The sequence below is a fragment of the Alosa alosa genome, chromosome 19 (assembly GCF_017589495.1).
Source record: "Alosa alosa isolate M-15738 ecotype Scorff River chromosome 19, AALO_Geno_1.1, whole genome shotgun sequence".
In the NCBI taxonomy this organism is placed as follows: Eukaryota; Metazoa; Chordata; class Actinopteri; order Clupeiformes; family Clupeidae; genus Alosa; species Alosa alosa.
In genome coordinates this window covers 26473384-26496268 of record NC_063207.1, presented here as the reverse complement: position 1 = coordinate 26496268, position 22885 = coordinate 26473384, and the positions used below count along the sequence as shown (strand labels likewise).

The 22885-nt window shown below is 43.9% G+C and overlaps 2 protein-coding genes across 2 annotated transcripts in view; one reads left to right on the top strand and one right to left on the bottom strand.

The window, feature by feature from the left end:
* The first annotated feature begins 187 nt into the window (after positions 1-187).
* On the top strand, positions 188-4695 carry slc66a3 (solute carrier family 66 member 3). The gene is made up of 7 exons (XM_048270922.1): positions 188-446; positions 1426-1508; positions 1841-1910; positions 2265-2322; positions 2806-2926; positions 3203-3244; positions 3396-4695. Exons 1-7 carry the CDS (start codon positions 301-303, stop codon positions 3488-3490), a joined length of 615 nt encoding a protein of 204 aa, XP_048126879.1. The 5' UTR covers positions 188-300; the 3' UTR covers positions 3491-4695.
* Positions 4696-7156: 2461 nt separating this feature from the next.
* rock2a (rho-associated, coiled-coil containing protein kinase 2a) overlaps positions 7157-22885 on the bottom strand; it is a 35502-nt gene continuing 19773 nt past the window's right edge. Inside the window, exons 7-32 of the mRNA XM_048270924.1 lie at positions 22675-22813; positions 21885-21976; positions 21445-21604; positions 21147-21204; positions 20745-20756; positions 20254-20391; positions 19530-19665; positions 19264-19355; positions 17911-18157; positions 16912-17018; positions 16380-16539; positions 15852-16012; positions 14560-14744; positions 14038-14107; positions 13661-13764; positions 13166-13352; positions 12778-12871; positions 12384-12478; positions 11966-12157; positions 11081-11249; positions 9765-9835; positions 9531-9619; positions 9324-9402; positions 8765-9020; positions 8245-8458; positions 7157-7967 (exon numbers count right to left, since the gene is read on the bottom strand). Coding sequence (XP_048126881.1) covers positions 7694-7967; positions 8245-8458; positions 8765-9020; positions 9324-9402; positions 9531-9619; positions 9765-9835; positions 11081-11249; positions 11966-12157; positions 12384-12478; positions 12778-12871; positions 13166-13352; positions 13661-13764; positions 14038-14107; positions 14560-14744; positions 15852-16012; positions 16380-16539; positions 16912-17018; positions 17911-18157; positions 19264-19355; positions 19530-19665; positions 20254-20391; positions 20745-20756; positions 21147-21204; positions 21445-21604; positions 21885-21976; positions 22675-22813 — 3581 coding nt within the window. The 3' untranslated portion in view covers positions 7157-7693. The remainder of the gene's footprint in view (positions 7968-8244; positions 8459-8764; positions 9021-9323; positions 9403-9530; positions 9620-9764; positions 9836-11080; positions 11250-11965; positions 12158-12383; positions 12479-12777; positions 12872-13165; positions 13353-13660; positions 13765-14037; positions 14108-14559; positions 14745-15851; positions 16013-16379; positions 16540-16911; positions 17019-17910; positions 18158-19263; positions 19356-19529; positions 19666-20253; positions 20392-20744; positions 20757-21146; positions 21205-21444; positions 21605-21884; positions 21977-22674; positions 22814-22885) is intronic.

Genomic DNA, 22885 nt, shown 5'->3' with positions numbered 1-22885 from the left:
TATTTTAATTTAATAGATTTTGTTAATGTCTTAAATAATTAAGACATAATTATTTAAATATTAATTATCACTTCAGTTACTAATAGGCATCAGATTTGTGACTGCAAAGCTGCTGCAGCACATTGACATTAAAAGCACATTTTAAAAAAGAAACTACGGATGCCACGCAGGGTCAGAAATAGTTTGGGTGATGTGTGCGGAAGTGCGCTGTTGTCCAAATTTGGACGGTTATCGTCTTTCATCTGTGCCAAAATTTCAGTCGGGGTTAACCAAGAGGTCCACGCATCACCATCTCACACGATGGAGGACGATACGCTATTGCATTTCGCGAACTTTAGCACACTAGTCCTGTGCATGGTTCTCAAGTTTCCACAAATATTTGTGCTGATGAGAGCGAAATCAACCACCGGTGTGAGCTTGAACAGTTTGCTCTTGGAACTTACCGGGTAAGACCATAGGCTACAATGTAGCTTTGTGATGAAATAGATAGCTACAAAAAAATAAAACAGAATTAGGCTACTATGTTAAAGCCTAACTGAATGTTACATTCACTGATCTCAAAACAATTATTTTAAGATCAGTGATTATTTCGATTCCATTGTCATCAGAGTGTTCCAGATGCGTTGCAGAAGCATCTTCCTGATTTAGAATGGAAATGGCGGTCATTTATGTCGAATTAACGTTAGTCAGCGATTTAAAACAAACACTTAAATTCCCGAAGCGTCTTCCCTAGACATTTCACTACATAAACTTTCTGGTAGCCTATAGCGAGATGGCAGACGCACCATAGTTGCTGTGATATGCTTACGTTAGGTTGTTGGCTGTAGCATCTGGATATTCATTACGAATGTTGCGGCCATTGGGTTTATAACCATCATCTTCAACACACATAGGCTACTTCTAGGTCTCGTGCAAATCAGTGCTTTCATACTCTTACAGATGAATTGGGAGGGATGTATTGGTCCACGCCCTTACAAAGGGCATATTACGAATAAGTATAAGTCATAATGGTCTGTCTTGTAGCAGTAATCCCTCATGAGACAGTTGTATCACAGTTTGTCTTCTCACTGAATAGACAGACACTGTCTGGCATCGCCCTGCTGTGTTTTAATTGGGGCAGAATGTATAGGCTACTCTGCCCAAATACAGAAAGGGAGAGTTGTTTTCCGCCATCTTCAATGCTACTATAAAATCAACGCTCCATTTAACTCCTTTCAATCGGATTACTATGGGTCATTCATATTAGTAGCCTACATAATGTTTTTGGGTGGTTCGTTGCATAACAATTGTTAGTCATTGTATATCTTCTCTGCTATCAGTTGTGAAACTGGAATGAACACGCCTCTCTACACAAACAAAATCTAAGCAACGCTTGCTCACTGGACTTGTTTTGCTTAACCTTGGCATTGTTCATTGTTTTTCAAGGTTCATTGTGTTTGTCCGCTACCAAATGTACTATGATTACCCACCTCCTACCTACCTGGAGTATCCCATTCTGATTGCCCAAGGTGAGTTCACCACCATAACCTTGGTCATGTTCAGGACCATAACATCAAGTAATATTTGACGCATGTTCCCAAAGCATAGTCTAACTAAGCATTTTTCCAGAAACACAGTTAATCAGCGGAGTATAGTTAATCAGAGGCCTGTTGCCCCAGACCTACTTTAACTAATGCAAAATCTAGCTAGTCATTCTGATGAACCCACATAAGTATGTGTGATGCAGCCGGACCCTGGTTCAAAGCTGGACTGCACGATGACCTCACTGTCACAGTGCCATGTGTGTCCTGTGTGCCACACAACTACAACTATCAGATCTCCGCTTCTCTCTCTCCCTAAGATGTGATGCTGTTGCTGCTGATTCTCCATTACAATGGTAACCTGAAGCAAGGACTGCTATATGCACTTGTGTATCCTTACTCCGCAACGTTTTTGACCTACACTCACATTGTGCAATGATCCCCTCTCATGTTCTACAACAAGAGATATAGTATCTCAGCGCTCCGAATGTTGTCTACCTCAGGGTCCATACAGTATGTTGATAAGGCCAGACAACAGGGGGCATGCATTTTATGAGCAAATCACTCATGAGTCAACAAGTTGAATAAAATAACTGTTTAAACAGTATTGATTTTAAGTTTAACATACCCATTGATCACAAAAGTATCAGGTTACATTTACAACCCAAGCAGAGACACATGAACAACTGCATGCTAGGTTTTGATTTTCTTGTTCTGTGCTGCCCCTTGACTTGAGTTGAACAGGTTTGTGGGCACCTGGCACCTTCTGATTGTGCAGAAGTGGGTTATTGATCTTGCTATGGTGAGTACATGCTGTTCTCAAGGACATTTTATTTCACTGTCAGCTAAAGTCTGAGTTTACAGTGGAAACTCTGGAAGAGAAATCTGTATACAGTTTGTTTGCTATGCGTTGATGAAATGTATCACCACATTTCTTGTGCTTTTTGTACTGAATTGCAACAAGGCCTCGTCTAGAATTTGTTTGGTGTAACCGTGAAACGTCAACCTTCAGCAACCTCAAAGAAAAATGTTCCTCCACATAACCTTTCAGATTTCCATTCCTCTGTTTATAACCCATAAACTGTGCTTGACAAAACAGATGTTACTGGAGGTTATAGTCTGTTAGGTCTGCACCAGACCCAATCTATATATGAGGCCTCTTACCACGCAAAGTTTTACTACCCCATTTATTACACAATGACTACTGAGGTGTAGCTCACCCTTTATTTTCTGCTGGCTCAAACTGTACTCTGCTTGTCCTCTGTCTGTGGCCTCTCACCATCAGAGCCTGTGCACTTTTATCAGCGCTGGCAGCAAGTTTGCTCAGCTCCAGTGTCTGTGGGCGTCCAAAGACTCAGGTCAGGTCAGCACCCTCACCTGGGCCATGGCAACCTACACCTGCATGGGTAAGACTATACTGAGGTCTCTTCAGTGCCCTCTCTCTCTCCCTCTCTCATACACACACGCCACCAGTCTGTGTTATATAGCAATTATTTAGTTTGACGTTAACTTTTACTAAAATATTTATGCAGTTTACTATGCTTAGAGTAACTGCATGTACACTCCTTGCCTGTGGTTTTGTTAATAATGGGCTGAGGTTAAGGGGATCCTTTAGTGATCCTATTCAGAATGAACATGCCGTATGATGACTGTTCACATGTTTGTTGTTGCATCTTTTCCAGCAAGGATTTTCACCACACTTGTGACAACTGGAGATACTCAGGGTGAGTGTTCATATTTGAGCATTTATAGTATTAGACTTTATCCTTTAAGTGAATCATTTTAGTTTATTTTAGTTTGGAGTGTCTTCTTTTGGTTCTCTTGATTGCCTGCATATTCCTGGGAACTTACATAGCTCTGCCTTCCTGTCAAAAGTTCTCATCAGGTTTATCGTGATGACACTTCTGAACATTTGGGTCCTGGCGACAGTATTGTACTACAGGCCCAAGGGCTCCAAGAAGCAAGACTGAGGCGTCGAGTTTACAGTGCATGGCAGCAGGGACTGCATCACTCTCAACCCCAGGCCTCGGCTCAGGTCATGTCAAATACCCCCTACCTAAAGTAAAAGGTCAGGAATTTACACACTGGAAAAATAATCAGATGCTGTTCTGGTTAACATTCTAAACGTGGATTAAGCTAATAGTTTACTCTGGAAAACTGATGACATTACAATTTCAGCTCTGAAGTATTATTGGACGATTATGATGCTATTTAATGTATTGGTTAAATGGGTCTAAATGATTTACCAAAACTTTTTTTCTAAGTGCAATAACTATGCAACAATATGTGTTGTTTTTCAAAATAATCTTTCACAATTTCGTACAGTATTTGTAGAAAGTTGGAACTATATTTAACAAACAGTTACATATCAAATATTGTATGTATGACCACAAACCTTTGTAAAACATTCCCTTAATCTCAAACTCTGTCTTGTAGCAGTACTTAAAGAGTTATTGTTTGCTCCTCTAAGTCATATTGATTAGGTCAGATGTGCACACACTTCCATTACATTCCTGAGGTTTTATAAAATACTTTCTCAAACTGTGAAACACAAAATGTGTTCTTAGTTTTCTTCTTCCCTGGTTTGTATCAGTCCAGGGAAACTTTCAGGCGTTCAGGTACTTAAGCAAACTGGTATGTCTACAGTGTTGGGATTGAAATAACTTTGTAAATGAATACTTTTGCTATTTAATTAGTTTGTCTTTTCATAGTGAACATTGTAGATCACCTGCAATAAATACCTCAATAAAAAGCATCTACAGTCCCATAGTCGTTTCTCCTTTTGCTCCACAGGACGCTTAAATAGGCTCTGTGTAAAGCAAGAACACATGACTTTACAAAAGAACAATACAAATGTTTTGTTATTTCAAAATCTGTAAAGCTCAACAGTTAAAGACAGTTTTGTTTTATTGTCAAACAGGTTATCGTTCGGTTCAACGTAGCAATATAAAACATGCAATCTGGACGTAGCGCACAGGCCAGTATAAATAATACAAGGTGTTCTGTATGATGCCATCTTAAAATATACTGTGTATATTTATATAGATCATGCTTCATCCAAACTCAATAGGGACTTGAGGGGAAAAGTTCACAGCACATCACTACAGTACTCCCAACAAACTGGAAGGTAGTCACACCATCAGCTGACATGGACTAACATAAAAAACAAAATCAGCCTTCTCTCATATCTGCAGTGAAATATTCTTAAGCAATTTGGGTTACATACAAACAATTTGTATATCTTCTCCCTGTAAAAAATAAAAAATATGTAAATATATATCTTTTGAAAAACTTCATACTTTTGATCTCTCTTTCCCTCTCTTAAGAATAATATAAGAGCACATTCATATATGGGAGTGAACTACCCCGAATACAAAGCCACGTTACTTCCTTAAACCCACAGCATCAAATCGCACACATGCTAGCTTACACAGAGGATTTTTCAACCAACAAAGACTCGACATGAGTCGCTATGGGAGTTCTTCACGTACTGTGAAACGTACAGCATTTCCATATTTCTTTTTTTTGTACAACACACAGATGTCCTTCCTCTAAGGTATACATTCAACAAAAAGAATACAGCAGCAGAAAATGCTCTGTGGTGCACTGACTGCGTTTAAAACGTGTGCCGTAAACATTGCCCTTCCGGAATGATCTGTGATGCATACATTTAAGGCATTACTATAAGGGTGAGCATGAGGTCAATACTGGCACTCCGCAATCCAGACTTAAGAGTGTTACTTTCAATAACTAGTGTCTATAGTGAACTACCAAAGCCCTGAATGACATTTTTAAAAAAAATCTGTGTTTAGTACAACAACAATAAACCTACGAGGTGACCTTGCATCCACATCATGTGTCTGTAGTGCTGGGGTGGTGTAGTGTTAGGTACCAATAATGTTCTTAAGAGAACCACACTTCCTTGAGCAGAGCCTCCTGGTGACTGGTCATGGGGGTCATTTCCTAGTCCCTGATGCTTATGGTCCCTCTTTGGGTTCCTTTGGTGATTTCCCCCAGGACATAATCCAGGTTTAAGTGCTTTGGAACTCCTTGATCGATCACTGGCAAGTTGGTTGGGAGAAGCTCCATGAAAGTCCTGCTCTCATCCATGGGATACAGTCTCTACACCAGCAGATGGGCCACAGCTTTCAGCAAACCCTTTGCATCCAAGCTACCATTTCTCAGCTCAACTACTTTGAAGCAATGGGAGTGCGTGCTGGAAAATGGCAGCCCGAAAATAATGACGTCTTGCGGGCCAACAGGTGCTCAATGAGGAAGCAAAAAGCTCTGCATGCCCAGCGAGGAGAAGAGGTCCCTCTACAACAGCTTGTTAGAAAAAAAGCAGTTTTGCATTTTTTTTCTGTCTTACTACATCTTTCAGCGTTCATGATGGTGGAAAAAAGAGGAAACACCAAAATCACCATGTAGTTTCACCACAATCCCAAGTGAGGTTAACTACAGAGGGAGAGAAAAACAGAGAGAAGGAAGAAAAGACAAGAGAAAGATGGGGTTAGTTTCCTTTACCAACACAGTATTCAACTTCTACCCAAACACATCTAAGCATCTAAGTAGACAGAACTACATAGCAAGCTCTAATACATACACCACCCAATAGGTCATGCACCCAACTTCAGTCGTAAGTCATTGCACTTTTTTCCACAAGTCAAAGTCATGTTTTATTGTGAAATAAATCAATACAAAACATTGGACAAGGAACATACTGTCATTTTAACATAAAAATACTGTGTTGTAGATACATATTTCTTGTAAACAAAACAAAGCAAATGAACTAAGGCAGTCATGAGTTGTTGGGCTGGCCACTGAAGGCGATGTCTTGCCCCATCTTGGTAGCATCCGCTCTAGGTGGGCTGGGGTGAAAAAGGTCAGTGACGTCAGAGAAAGGAAGGAAAGGCCACTGTCTCTGCTCTCCAGCCCTGAGTCTGACCAAAGGCTAATCTCTCCAAAGCATGTCTCCTGTGTCTCCCAGTCAATCCCATACTTCACTTGATTTGGACATTTTACCATTGTAGTGCTCTAACTGAAAGTGAAGAACCGTTGAGGCAATCTAACTTCTTTCCCGTTGTATATGGTCTTGCCTGTCTCTCCAGAACAGAACTAAATTGGTGAAACCCATGTATAGGGGGCACCCAGAGACAGAGACACCTTATCTTTAACAACAGGTCGGTAAATACCACAACAACACAAGGCACACAAAGACTAAGAAAACAGTGTAGAGATACCACACAAGTCAGATAGCTCACAAGGATGGAAAGGAGTGCAAATAGATGCCAACACTCATCATCAACTGACAACAATACTCACCAGTCTGGCAAGGAGTGTCAGTACTTAAGAGATATTTTATTAAATTTCCTTGCAATGCAATGACCTGGGTCATTCATTGAAAGATCTGGTTGAAAGAGGTAGTTCTCCACTCCAATGTAAGCCAACCAGCATGCTAAGCAAACCCACAGCACACACGACACACAAACACTGTTAGAGAGCCTTTACCCTGATTACAAGCCTACGGGCTCCTCAGAAATCAAATGCACTGTCAACAAAATCATCAACATCCTCCACATCATCCAGAGCCCAATGCCAGTCCTGAAGACCCTCATCCAGCCATCTGCAAGGGGAGAAGGTGGGAGTGGACACAAGACCCTTCATAAAGTGCCCGAATCAGGTTACCCCTTCATATCAGCAGCCTAAAGCCTACAGCAATATGTTATTATGGTGCTGTATTGAAGGAGTGCACCTTCTGCCAGTTCCAGATCACCTTAAAACATATCATTTATAGATATTAGCTATATTAGACAGCATGATAACGGAGATTGGTTGGTAGATTCATTTTAAATTGGTTGAAATTAGATCTACTTATTTGTAGGAGATGATTAAATGTCTTGAGTGAGTCAATGTTCATCACTGTTGTGAGGTAGTTCCTTGGAGATGGATGGAAGGAAGAGATTCCTCTGAAGGATCAATCATGGGTGCACCCTTCAAATGACTTAGTTTTCAGCTCCAAGCCCCATGTCCTTTGCTCATACTCAAGTCATCAAGCTTGCCCAGGGCCCTGAAGTCAACCCTCTTTTTAGTGTCAAGTATAGACCACAAGCTTTGTGATGATCACCAGGCGGATAGATTCTAGCAGTGTTGGATAGTCTATAAAAACAAACACTTTAGCCAGGCTCGGTCTGTGATTCGATTCTGCCTGGAGCACAGGGTTTCAAGACCTCCTCTTTCCTATCCATATGTTGTCTGTGGCACTTGATGTTGCAGCGTTGGCACTCCAGGGCTACAGGCGGCTTGAACATGTTCCACAGGGGCTTGGTGCAGGCCTCGCAGTTGGTGGGAAAGTGGTAGAGCGTGGGGAGGAACTCGTGACCCTTGTGGCGGATGAGGCTGGTCTTCTCCCCCAGTGTTGGGGGCTCGGCTGGCTCCTTGGTCACGGCCCTGCATGTCACACATACTAGCACTCCAATCCATAACCTGCTACAATTACAGTCTATGTCTATCTCTTTGAAAACAACTAGCAAGCTACCATATTAGCATGCTAGCTATTTTATTAAGCTAGCATAGAGTCAGACACATGGAGGCAATTCTTCACTGAAAAAGACAGGTGCTAGTTGGACAGCATCTGGTTGGCCTCAGTTGTCATTTAAATGAACTGTGATGGTTAGCATTGGTCATTTGCTAGCTGATCCCACAGACTCCAAGACCGATTGCTCACCTGGGCTTGCTGGGGGGCAGCTGTCGACTGGGTCTCCTCATCGACTGGCTGGCCAGCACTTTGGCGGGGGCCCGGGGTGAGGAACGGTGGGACGGGTCCGTCGCCAGGGGCTTCTTGGGGATCTTTTTGACCAGCCGGCTGACCCACTTCTGCTGCTCCTCCTGTGAGGCGGCCAATAGCAGCAGGTTCTTTGCCGTGGAGACGTCGTAGTTCACTGGACACGAAAGGCAGAAAAGATGTCAATGTCAATGTATTTATAGAGTACATTTAAAAACAACAACAGTTGACCATACTACAGTTCATCATACATTCTCAAACAGGCAAATACTTACACCTTCAGATGTGCTGCAAATCTGACACAATATCTCTTTCAGTTTACTAATGTCTAACTCCATGAGGTAGTCAATATCATTTACTTTGACTTGTCAAAACAATAACATACCAAGACAGTTTTGCATAGCTCCTTTTGCATTACCAATACTAATACTCTAACCAGTGTCCCACTATGACCAGATCGTACCTCTGCAGGGCGCGATGATTTCCTCCTTCTTGTCCATGTGGTCCTTGTGGCACTTGATGTGGCAGCGTCGGCACTCGAGGGCGGGCGGCGGCTTGAACATGTTCCACAGGGGCTTGGTGCAGGCCTCACAGTTGGTGGGGAAGTGGTAGAGCGTGGGGATGAACTCGTGGCCCTTGTGGCAGATGTAAGACTTCTCGCCGATGGGCAACTCCAGCTCCTGCTCCCTCTTGCTCTCTCCTTCATTGGCATACAGGACCTGAGAGGAGGGTGCAGATCGGGAAATAATGAGGGTAGAGGTCTTCTTATGCTTTTACACACCAGGGTGCTTTCTATCAAGACAGGTTGATATGAGTGAAATTACTTATGTGGATTAGAGAGGGTTTCGTAACAGTGTAGGTATATCCCTCAACCACCAGTTCATTTTACGACTTTGGCCTGAATATCAGAGGGATAATGTGATTACATAATAGCCACACATGTACATCATGAGAACTATAAATCCCTCCAACGCAAGTCCTACTTTAGGCTTGATTTAGTTGTGGGATGTCTGCCTACCAACCTGGAATATCCTGGGGATTTCTTTGGCGTCAGCACGGTATACATCCGTTTGGGTGACAGACCGCACATGGAATAGTTTACTGAAAGACATACATAATAAACAATCAATGTTTTCTACTTGTAAAGTAAAACTCTAATGAACATGTCTCTGAGACTAAAATAGACGTCTTGTATACATGGCTGAATGTGTGTGTGTTTCTAAACTCACTCTATATCTAGCACCATGTAAGGGTTGGATAGTTCTTTGTCCTGTTCGCTGTTGTAGAAAAGAATCTTCTTGCTGCTTACCACCACATACTGTAGAAAACCACAATCAGTCAAACCAGTTGGAGTAGTAAATCAATACCGGCTAGGTTACATTAAAACATTGTTGTTCTGTCGCGGCTGTTCACCAGACACGATAATATCTACCGTAAAAAAGGACAAGAAACTTTCAAGCAACCTTTTTTTCCCATCCAAAACGCTTGGTATTGTTCCGCACAGGCATTGAAAGCCATCCTTCAAGCCTCGTTTCTGAAACAGATACAAATAAATTGGGTTCGATTTCCATGTGAGTACTATTGTGTTCTGCAATTGCACCACATCCCCAGTGGGGGGCAGCAGCTCCCCATTGTTTCCTGGTGTTCGCAAAGCTGCTTTCTGCAGATGGCAGACAAACAGGCCAAGGACAGTAAAACTGACACGAACCCAGGAAAGAATGGGGTCTTCAAAAGCAAAGCAGCATCTATTTCCCCAAACATTGCACAACCAGCAAGAGCACATTTAAGTCCCCATTCCTCACAAACCAGCAATTAAAAACCCACCAGAACTCCATGTACGTCCAACGCATAACCACACTCAGTAAACATGATTAGATTCCTCAAAAACAATCGGGTTCTCAGAGACAGATCACATCTGGTTCAGGACTAAATGCTGTTTACAATGGACATGATCCACTTAAAACAGCCTTCAGACCACCACAATTCAGCTTTGCATTAATCCATTTCCACAAGGTCAATCCGCATGGGTAAGGTTAGAAGTGGGGTAAACAGGGGTCAAATCGATGCGTCCAGACACCAGGCTCATGCAAATCACCTGAAGCACCAGGCTGAGAGGCAGGGAGAGGAGACCAATCAGAGGGCAGAGAGCAGGGGCCGGGAAACCCCACCCTGACAGAGGCTGAACGAGAGATCCAGACCTCGGCCTCAGAAAAGGAGAGTGAGGATGGAGAATGGAGAGGAGGACGATTGAGAGGAGCGAGAACAGGGCAAGGGGAAGGGGTGGACCTTTGTCAGAGTTATGGGAAGAGGAGTTGCTTTCTTTAGCAGTGAGTGCAGGGTGGGACTCATGGCGTTTTCTAAAAGACCGTTTGCTGGGCTTGACTAAGGGCCTACGGACTGTGAGAAAGAGATGCATGGATTCATTTCATTTATTCATTAATGTGCTTATTCCTTATAGTGTTTTCAACAACAACAAAAAACAAGGTTAAAATAATAGGATGGCTTCTTGCTATTTAGGGGTATGCAAGCACTGTATTTCACAGATTGATAAGATTCTTTTGAGTAGAACTGTGAAAGTAGTCACATTACTGTAAGATATTGTTAGTACTGTACATATCTTCATATGCAACTTGTACTCAACAACATCCTTCAGAAAGGAAGTTTTAACAGAAAGTATTAGTGAAAGTTCTGCTGCTTTCTGTTTTGGCAGAGTTGTTAATAAAAAGCTTTGTAAGGACGAAAAATGTCAACAGGATTGATTTTCACATGGTAAACATACCTGCGAAGGTGTCATCAGTATCGAAGTCCGGTCCACTGGACACACTAGCGGAGTCTAGTGAGTGGACATTGAGCGAGTTCAGGAGGCCGCGCAGCTGCTCAATGTCACTGTCCTTGCTGTCCAGCGCCATCTGAAGATCAATACGGACCTGGCTCTCATCCAACAGTTGCTGCACACACATACAGAGAGTAAGATATTAAAACTCCTCATGGCCGTCACACACGCTCTTTTTTGCATCTCCAATACAAACAAACTCGGCACTCCAAACTTTTTCTTTGAGACAATCAGCCAAATTCTCTCCTGCTTCCTCTGTATAATACTGGGAGGCCATTGCCCTGTGGACCTGTTTATAAACCTCTTCTCTTTGTATTGCTGTGTCTGTCTATACTTCTACAATGAATGGATGTTTTTTCTCTCCATTTAATCAATTGTGCAAGTCAAAAATATTGAACACTGAAATCTGATCCTGTGTATTTGTTTGTCTGTGTGTGCGTTTGCTCTCTGCTAAGTGGCACCGTCATGGTTGAATGAGCTGCCAAGTTCCAGCAGGCTTACTTCACGGTCTTCAAACAAGCAGCTGACCACCAAAAACTTCTCATGAACTTAAATTATTCATCTCTCTTCGCTTCCTGAAGTACCACTTAAGACACTTTCAGTTTTTTTAGGACTTAAAAGGTAAATTGGCCTCTAATGTTTTTTCCAGGCTCTATTCACATTCATTAGACGTCACTTGTGAGTCACTTTGGATAAATCCCAAGTGCAAAGTCCAAGGGCAAGTGACTAACTCTTGTGTACCTGCTTGAGTGTGGCCTGCAACTCAATTTCACTCATCTCTTTGGCACCAATGCAGCTGTTAGGGTGTGTGTGTGTGTGTGTGTGTGTACCGCTTTGCATCTCGTTAATCTCCCTCTGGTACTTAATGATGGTGCTGTTGAGCTTCTCCTTCTCTGAGCGCAACTCCAGCTGCAGCTTCCTGTTCTCCTTCTCCTTCCGCCGCATGTCTGTGTCGTTGCCACGGCGACTGCCTCCGCCCCGCACCTCCTTCCTGTTCATGATCTCAGCTAACTTGTTTACCGCCTGGACCAGACATCCACACACGTGCGCACACGCACACGCACACGCACACGCACACACACACACACGCACACACACACACACACACACACACACACACACACGACAAACATCACATGAATAATTAGCAGTGACCTCACTTTGCTCAGAGGAGAAGTAGAAAGACACCTGACCCCAACCATAGGGTCAACTTTCATTGGTGAAGGGTTGGCCTGATCATCTGCCCTACCTGGGTTTTCAAAGTTCTCTCGGACTGAAGCTGCTTCTCATAGGTGTTCTTAATCTGGTTGATTTGTTGCTCCAAGTCCATCTTCTTCTGCATATCTGGATAGCAAACACACACGCACACACAAAATAAAGTTCAAAGGTCTTTCAGGTCATTGATTCTAAACCTTGCTCTACAGTCCATCAAACACCAAATCCAAATTGACCCATGAAGAATGATAGCAACAGTGCAGGGATGTGTGGGTGGGGGGATAGGATAGGATACATCATGGAAACCCATCTCCAGCACACTGGTAAACATCGGCAAGTTTCCGTTGCCTTTTCCAACAGTGATTAGAGTGCGCCGAACTTTCAAACAGGAAGAGATAGCAGGAAGTGAGAGTGGGAGGACAACATACCTTCTTGGTTATCCTTCAGTTTATTGTTCAGCTCCTCCTTCTCATTGGCCAGGTTGGCGACGTCGCTCGTCAGCGTGCGATTAGCCTCCTCTAACTGTGAAGATGATACCAGGGACAATTGGAAACTTTGGTTAGGGGGTGAGGGGAAGGCAAACAAATGACCAATTTTTCTGAAATCCTAAAATGTCCTCTCCTCATAGACCATTCACACAACGTGAATACCTCAGTGTGTTTCTTTCATTGGGAAAGCATAACCTATGCAATATGTCTTTACAAATCTATGTGATGTTTTACTGTACTTCTACTTTAAACTGGCAGTATCAGTCATGTAATCAGTTGTCACATTAGCATAAAGCGACGCTGCGCGTATGGGAACGCTCTGACTCACTGAGCTGATGGTGGTGTCCTTCTCGCCCAGCTCCTGCCTGTGCCGCGCCATCATCTCCTTGATCTCCAGCTCCTTCATGATCTTCTCCTTCTCCAGGTCGGAGTACTGCTCCTCGGCGATGGAGCGTGCGAGCTGCTCCGAGTCCGCCTTGGTAAGCGTGATCTCCAGCTGGGCCGCCAGCGAGTCCCTGTTCACACGGGAGGAGGAAGGGTGGGGTCAGACAAGGATCTGCTAACCAGTGACACCACTGACCACCAATTACTACAAGCCTACTTCAGAGATTAGAGATAGATGTGAACTGGTACCATCAGCCTTAAGGTGTTTACCGCTTGTTTCTTTGTTTGAGATGTTCAACACTACTCAGCAAGACGGCATAATGTCCCACAGAATCATAATATTGACGTGCCAATTGACATGTGGAGGAAGTCCATTTAAAACATGGCTGTGTGTTCCTTTGGGTCACTCAGGGTGAGATGCCATTGTTGGGACTCCTACCTCTCTTCCTGTAGTTCCTGCAGAGTCTGCTGCATGTCCTTGTATAGCTTATTCTTCTCCTCACACTCCTCCTTCAGCTCCCGTACTTGGGTCTTATACAAAGTCTGCAAGGAGAGGGAGACATTCAGAACACCTTACAGAGTACACTTACTAGGCCCCCTAAGGACAGTCAGTAATCAAAACTGTGTATTTCTCAGATCCATCAGTATTATACTACATTGGCATGACTGAACGGGGGTTAGGACGGGTTTGGGTAGTGTGAAGTGGACCAAATGTAAAGCACTTTGAGCTGCATTCTGTGTATGAAAGGTGCTATACAAATGAAGCTTATTAGTAGTAGTAAGTAGTAGTAGTAGATCTGTGGTGAGAAAACCTACTGAGAAATACTGCTCAGCCTCCAGCTGATCTTGCAGCTCCTTCATCTGTCCATCTGCATCCTGACGTTCCCTGAGCACACAGGACAGACACATGAGCAGCCTGCTCCACAGAGCCCGTCAGGCGTCACCAGGCCACTCCATCACAGGAACAGCAACAGGAACAAAGGGCTTTGTTTCCACACCCTCGGTTTTCTGACTAGGTCACACGCTTACAGTACTAAACAAACACAGTTGCAGGATACTGCTTTCATAGCACTGATAAATGTTGAGTTGAGGCCAATGGAAGATTTGTGAACCCAAGTGAATTTCCTTAGATACCCCAATAAGTTCTAGTAAATAAGTGAGAGGTTTGTGACATTTAACAATGAACCCCTAAATAATCCACTGTGAGATACATTGTGTGAGTATGTGAAAGTGTGTGTGTGTGTGTGTGTGTGTGTGTGTGTGTGTGTGTGTGTGTGTGTGTGTGTGTGAGAGTAAGTGTGTGTGTGTAGGTGTGTGTGTGTGTGTGGTGCTCCGTACTTGCGGAGCTCCTGGTTCTGTTTCTCCAGGCTGCGCTTGATGTCCAGAAGGTGGTTGGTCTCCTGCTTGAGCTGCTTCTCGGAGGTGCGCAGGGAGTTGAGCTGCTGGACCTGCACCTTCAGGTCGTTCTGCGTCAGTGTGCGCTTCTGCATCTCCTGCTCGATCTTTAGGCTCAGGTTCTTCACCTGGGGATGGGCATGGACATGGCACAGCGGTCAGGTTAAGGGGTGAATGTACATGCAAAAGTAGCCTAATGACTAGCGCAATCAGAATTGTTCATTATTGTCAATCACTCATTCATATCACTGTGTATTTGCCTATGATGGCACATGAATGAACTCATACACTCTTCAACTCATATTCTCTTCAACATTTCTGTCTACCGTGCTGACTTGGCATATTGCTTTGTATCATTAAAGCTGTATCTTCTTTCTTACCTTTAAGACTATATTAATGTTTTAGCTAATATTTTTTTTACCAGTTCTAACATTTCCTTGCCTTTCAGTGCTAAACATGCATTCCTATATTTACATATTTCAACTTGTACATGAACCAAGGTTTATATCTACTCAAATCAGTACAAGGGAAGAACAAACGTCTCTGTGTTCACAATCCTTTCTGTATTGGGCATTGCAGTCACCAGTTTAACCGGTTAACAAATCACATCACACCCACTTGCTACATTGTCAACAGCTAGAGACGCACTAAACTCAAAAGACAAGGGAGAGGCACAGCCTGCCTCAACCACTGAGTCTCTCCTCATCACACACACACACACTGTGTGTGTGTGTGTGTGTGTGTGTGTACACTGTTCTCTGGTGACCAAACCCTAAAAAGAGCACTAATGGCACTATCTGGTATGCAGGGGCCAGAGAGGCCAGTGTGGCTGCAAGAGGCTAGTAAACACAGAGATGGGCAGACAGTCCAACTCGCTGGAACTAGCCTGGTGTTCCACTTAGCAGAGCCCTGTGTGTGGGTTAAATAAATTGTTGCTCTAATGTCCGAGACGGCCCTCCCTCTGCCTCCCAAATCCAGACGGCTCCATTCTGCGCGAACATGCGAAGCCACTCGGAAACGTGTACAACAGCTAGCGCCTGTTAGCATAAACATGCCTGAACATAAACGCGTGCCTTGCGTGCACACATGTTGATTCGTGTACATACTGTATACTCTCAGAGGCACGCACTTAAACATCCACAAACATGTATGTTAAATATAAGCACACAAAAGACAGACAGACAGACAGACAGACAGACAGACAGGCAGACAGACAGACAGACAGACAGACAGACCTCCTCTGTGAGCTTGTCCTTGTGTCTGCGCAGTTCATCTAGTTTCTGCAGTGCCTGCTTGTAATCACAGTCCAGCATGGAGCTATGCTTCTCCAGCTCCAGCAGCTTGTTCTCCACACGCAGTTTAGCCGCCCGCTCCTCCTGCAGCTTCTGCTCCACATCTGCACACACACACGCATGCATCCATACACATGTAAATATACTCCCTTGTATAAACATATTCTAATAAACATACAACCATAAACACAAACTGCAGGCCAAATTACCCAGCAATGTATGTCTTGTTCCACACCCCCCCCCCCCCAACCAAAGCAAACTCACACCCATACGATGCACAAAACATAATCCATAAATAAGCATCCAGTGGATCTATTTATCATATGCCAGCAGTGGCTTTCATTCGCACGCCCGCGCACGCACGCACACACACACAGACAACACCAGCGTGTTGTTTTTAGGATTTCGCTGACAAGGGACTGTCACGACTCTTTTGTTGACGCTGGGGCTCCCGCGGGGGCTCCTCCTTACCCTTCATGGCCTCGGACTTGGCTCCCTCGATGGACTCGCTGATCTTGTTCTTGTCAGCCAGCCGGGCCTTGGTGGCCTTGTGGGAGGCCTCCTCCTGCTCCAGGCCTTGCTGCAGCACCTTCAGCTTGTACATCATGTCGATCTCCTTATTGTTCTTTTCCTACAGGGGCCACACACGGAAAAAAAAACAAGGCATGGAAATAAGGAAGAAGAACTTTGGGTTCTGGGCTACACACCATTAGACAACACAATGCAAGTTTGGTTATATAGGGCATTTCATACACAGGAGTAATTCAATGTGCTTTTCAAAAGCAACAAATAGAAATTAAAAATAAATAAAAGCACAATACACATACTATAATACCGAGAATCTCATGAAGCCATTGCTTCTCTATGACATATGGTTATGGGGTAATGGAGGAGAAGATGGTGATTGGAGAGAGGGAGAGAGAGTGATCACTGAAGGAGAGAGGGAGAGAGAGTGATCACATGAAGACTGAAAGAATGGAAGAGATGAAGATGAAGGCTCTACCTTCTCCAGGTCTGTGAGTTTCTCCTGGAGCAGACGCTTCTCCATCTCTGCTTTGGACAAGGCCACTCTCGACTGCTTCACGTCATCCTCCAGACTTGTGATGCGCCCTGACAGAGGGAGGCAGAGGAAGGTTGGCGATTAATAGGAGACAAATGGGCAAAATGACACGGCTCAACTACAGATAGAGTCTCATGTGTGCACACATTCTCAACTCATAGGTGTACACCCCATCAGAATCCCTCCTGCTCCCGTTTGCTAGGGGAGATGGCACACCCAGTGAGTGGGTTTCCATTTAAGTGGAGACCATCCAATTAAAGATAGTGGGCTAGGAGACACCAGTGTGGGCACGAATAACTGACCACACACACAAAGACTCACATACATACACACAAACACTAACACAAACATGCACTGTCCCGCTCCACGCTAGGGGTTCAACTAACTAATCAACTAATCGGCTAGTCGACTATGAAAATAGCTTGTCAGTGCTGTAGGCAGCAGTCAACTACAAAATGGCTAAAGGCTAAATGGGCTAGACATTCCTACTGTATGTGTGGAAGTACATCACCGGAAATGACACCTGTTCCACAGTGACATCATGTAACTTGAGTACAGCTATACTGAAGGACAATAAGAACACTTCTGCTATTGGTAACCATCTAAAAGATGAAACACACAGTGTTTCCCATACATTGACTTATTTGTGGCAGCCCACCACAATATCAACATTGACCACCACACAATGATTTTCCAGGTTGTACCAAAAATTGTGCTTAAATCTAGTTAGCATCATAACCATGCTGCGCTAATTTGTTAAAAACTGTTGCATTCAAGTTAATTCTGCAAACCTGCCACCACAAATAGAATTGAATTCTGTGGGAAACACTGAATACATGTTGCCAACAGCTAGCACTTGTAGTCACGTTAGCACCAGCGCTGTCCCCGTACATAACGACTGGTAACGACTATTATGGAAAATCCGTAGTGGTGAAAAGCTACCTTGCAGGTCGGTGATGGTCTCCGAGCCCTGGCTGCAGTCTCTCTTCTCGGCCTCGAGGGCGGCCTGCAGGCCGATGTAGTCCTTCTCCAGCTTCAGCTTGCTGTTCTCCAGCAGGCAACACTTGTCCTGCAGCTCGCGCCCGTTGGCCTCCATCTGCTGCAGCTGCTTGGTCAGCTCCGTCTGAGACTTGCGCAGGCGCGCCGCCGCGTCCGTCTCCGCCCGCAACAGAGCGTTGGCCTCGTCCAGCTGAGAGGGCGAAAGGGCATGCCACACGGAGTCACACACACACACACACACACTTCACTTCTGCAGAGATAGATACACTTTAAATACATCATCTTGAAGAGAAGCACCATATTTATTTCATCACCACATACATATTTATTTGTTAATATCCGGCAATCCTTGTGTCATTTATAGACACCTATAAAAATACATACTCTCATTTCACTTAGTGACACACATACACCAGCAGAATGGTATTCACACTGCAGAAGTGCTTTCTTACACTCACTCCCCCACACAAACAACATCAGCATCCTCACAGACATGGACATGGGGAAACAAGCCAGAGGACCACCCTGCCACATATACACCTGCATTTGCTTCCGTGAGAGATGCATGTCTTCTCCAGCTGAGGAGCATCACCTCACACACGCACACACTTTCACACATAAACAAGCCCGCATACACGCTCAAATACTAACATGTACTGAATGTTTTAGCCATATAAAGACATACATGCAACATTTCAGCGCTTAACATTTTTCAGCCATTTTCATCTAAAAATTGATGTTTCATGTTAAAACTACACCACTTCTTACACATCATAACAAAATTGTACTGTTGGCAGAAAACTGGACCACACTAGGACATTCTGTAACATGTCCCAATTGTGAGGATGACACACCCAGACCTATCGTAATTTTAACGAAAATACCTGGTATTTTAAAATTAGGCCACATCTTTGTCAGGGATACACTTAGAAATATAGCTGACCTGGTTGAATTCAGCACAGAAAAAAACATTAGATATGCATTAAACTTAGTCATAGTTTTTGTCCACTCCAACACATTTTCTATAAATAGTACGGTATATGATGATACATATGCAACTTCCAGCCTTACTGAAATTATGCTTACACAATGAACAATAACAAAAATATTGTACAAATATCTAACCTTACACTGATTGTGAAAAACATAGAAAAATGTTTATGCTAATTAAACAATAAAGCATATCCTGATTGTGAAAGTACCTATCGCTACATGTGGATTGTGTACATATCTAAAGGTCTGTCTAGTCCAGTGCTTATTGCATCAACACCCAGGAGCCCTGGTCCTGCTGCTGACCTGTTTCTGCAGGTGGATGTTCTTCTCATTGGAGATGTGGGAGTTCTGGTTCTTTTTCTTCAGCTCCTCTAGCTGGTCCCTGAGGCTGTTCACTGCGATGGCCAGACACATACAGAAATGTACAGAATGGAAAAGAAGTGCATTCAACTCCACCAACACTTTTGGTATACTAATGTGCCACTCTGGCATTGGGCTTCAGAGGAAACACATTGAAGATACTTATGAACATCCAGAGGACAGAATAAATAGAGGAGGTCTGCTCTCACCCTCATTCTCCAGGCAGCGCTTGCGGTCAGCCTCGCTCTCGGCCTTGCGGTGGCTCTCCACACTCTTGTGCTGCAGCAGGGCCTTCTCCCGCTCCAGCTGCCGCAGGGACGACTCCAGGTTCTTACGGCTGTTGGTCTAAAGAGGACCATGCATTCACAGCAAAGGTCAGTCACAGCTAATCACACCTGTTTATCCTCATACCATGTAGATACACAACCATATTGGTCTCAAATCACAATATGCTGCTTTAATAAATGTAAAACTAAATGAATCTAGCAAATAAAAAATGTATGTTTAATTAACGTTTAATGATGTGTAATATGTATGAATAATCTGGGTTTCAACTTTCCTGCAAGGTGCTACAATGTGTGATATACAATTTACAAATTTTACATAGAGACATAGTTCACTGCAGCAACACAGAGGTTAAATACGTAGTTTTTTATTTTATAAGGTGCCAACATGCAAAGGACTAACGTTTCGATGTGCACCCACGTCTTCATCAGAGTCTATTGTACAAATAAAAATTTTTTGATTTTGATTTCCAGGGTTGAGGTGAAAAGTGAGATAGTAATAAAGAATGAATCTAAAAGATTCATCAAAAGTCAATCTAAAGAGAGTCAGAGAGAGAGAGAGAGAGAGAGAGAGAGAGAGAGAGAGAGAGAGAGAGAGAGAGAGAGAGAGAGAGAGAGAGAGAGAGAGAGAGATAAAGTAGTTGTGCACCTCCTCGTCCAGCTCTTTGGTCACTTTCTCCATGCGGTTTGTGGCGGTGCGCCAGCGCTGTTCGAAATCATCTTTGGCCTGCATCTCAGTGTTCAGCTGCTCCTCCAGCACGTGCAGCTGCTTTTGCAGTGCTGCCGACTACACCACACACACACACAGAGTACATAGACACACACACACACACACACACACACACACACACACACACACACACACACACACAAAGGGTAAATACAGGGCAAACATGATTCTGCTTTCTTACTGAGGGAACAACTCCATTTAAAAAAGACTTATGAGCAAAACAAACCACTAAGGCCATAAAAATGCCACAGGAGTTGTTACGTTACGTTACTTCCCACTTACGGTCTTACCCGCATCATGACTACATTGTTTAATGTGTGCTCAAAACTACTTTGCCATGTCCCATTCTACCTCCTTAAAGACCATTTCAAACATGGGCTATCACAAGCGGAGAACAAAGTCCAGCTCACCACAGAGGCATCCTGGAAGAGAAAACAAACAGAGGAACTGAGTTAGCATCAGCACATGGAAAAACGTCCTGTTGTCCCCTGTGGGTACTAGCCTCTTGTTTGGCCACTCACAAAAAAGCTCGTTATGTTTGGATGTGTCGTTAAGAAGTCACTCAATTAGTTGCGGATTAACCCCTAATCCATCCGCCTCAGGGGCCAATTTCCACAGGGCTTTAGAGGGCCGTCGCAATCCAGCGACACGCTGGGTTTAACCTCCGCTGGCCCAGCATTACTTGACCAGACGACCACAGCAGTCTGCCGCTTTACTATGCAGCTGTGATGTTATAGGAAGTGATTACCTCCTGTGGTCTACCGATATACGGCTACTGAATGGGGCTGGGTGAAGGTGCAGGTGGGACTTGCCTTGATGGACACTAGGTGCTCGTTCTCCACGGCAGACCGATTTGAGCCTCTTAGCAACCTGAGAGAGGACGAGAGAGAGAAACAGACAGGGGGTCACTTTCATTTGGCAGCCTTTAGAGCTTACTGGTCACTCTTCAGCCAGTGCTTTGTCTTACACTTCTCCTTTCTCAAACTATCAAATAGTCATATAAAATCAAAACCAGCAGGATAGCAGACGCAAGGGAGCAGAGATGGGGAAACGATGAGCAAAAAAAAAAAGATATTTAAAAAAGAAACAGTGAGAAAGTGGAACACTAACTGATCTTCTTTGAAGTAGGTGAAGCCCACAAAGGGCAGTTGGTTTCCCACGAAGGCTTTGGGTGTTGGGAACGTCTCCACGTCGCCCTTATCGTCCTCGATCTCGTCAAAGTTGCTGGTGTCAATATCACTGCTTAGCTCGGGAACCACTGGGGCCACAGCTGGGGACGGGGGGAGAGAAGGGACAAAAGAAACCAAAGAGATAAGAGGCAGATCACTTCCAAAGTATGCATACTTTCATATGTGCAAGTCTGAAAATATTAACATACGTTGTTTACCTTAGGTCTAGTTAGGTTCATATGATGGTAATTCATATAGATTTCTCATGACCATACAGTCAATTGAAATTTAAATCCAAAAATGGACAGAGGAAAGCTTTTCATCATGGACACGTGATGGTAATAAAATACTGGTTAGGTAAACATTGGTGTGTTAACTCACTGTCCCTGATGGTGTCAAAGGTCCACTGGTCGTTCTTGAAGAAAGGGTGGCGCTTGATCTCTTCCACTCCGTTACGACCCAGACGTATTTCCCTGAGGACGGGAACAGGTTCAGAGGGAGGAGAATACAGCAGCATAAATACGGAGTTCACCAAACCTACTGCACAAAACTGTATTATGCAGCTCTCATAGCCCATCACTTTTTTTCATTTAAAAAACAAATACAAAAATGTAACAAACGTAAGTTGCTGTTTTTTTTATCTACTGATAAAAAAGCATGTCCTAGCGAAGTCCTTTTACAGGCTTTTCCCAAATCACGGAAGAAACGTCGACGCAGCGGTATAGTAGCAGATGCAGAGGCAAGTGTTATTTAAATAAACTCATTAAAACTCCTGGTGCACTTACAAACTTTCTAATGCCTCGTTATTGGACTAAAGGTCATAGTTGTACTACTGTAGAAGTTTCGTACCATTCAGGGCATTATTAGTGGGGTAATTTACGAGATAAAAGTTGGTTCCATTTCGACTGCAGAACGTCATTTGTTTCTGACAGCGCTACTTGACCAGGGTTCGACCAAGGGAAAAAAGGTTCTGGGAAGGTGTTTGGCTCGGGGTCATGGTGCAAAGGACCCAAGGGTGAAATTACTCCGAACCATCGCTTTAATTTCATCCATCTTAAAAAAATTCAATTCCTCATTATCTCATGTTCTCAGAGCTTCAGGTCCTCAGGAGTTTCCTCAGAGTTGCAGTGACAGTTATAGCTCCAATGAGCAGAGTACCGGGTCCGCTCACCTGTCTGTGAGGAAGGCACAGATTAGGTTCTTGGCGTCCTTGGAAATCTCCACATCATCTGGGAAGTTGAGCGAGTTCTTGTGGTCCATGATTTTGCTGTAGGTTCCGACCAGCGAGTCGGCATAGAATGGCGTTTCACCTGAGGACGAACAGCCACATGAAAGATTCCTTGTGAGTCTAAAGAACGTCATTCTCATGGCATAATGTGGCC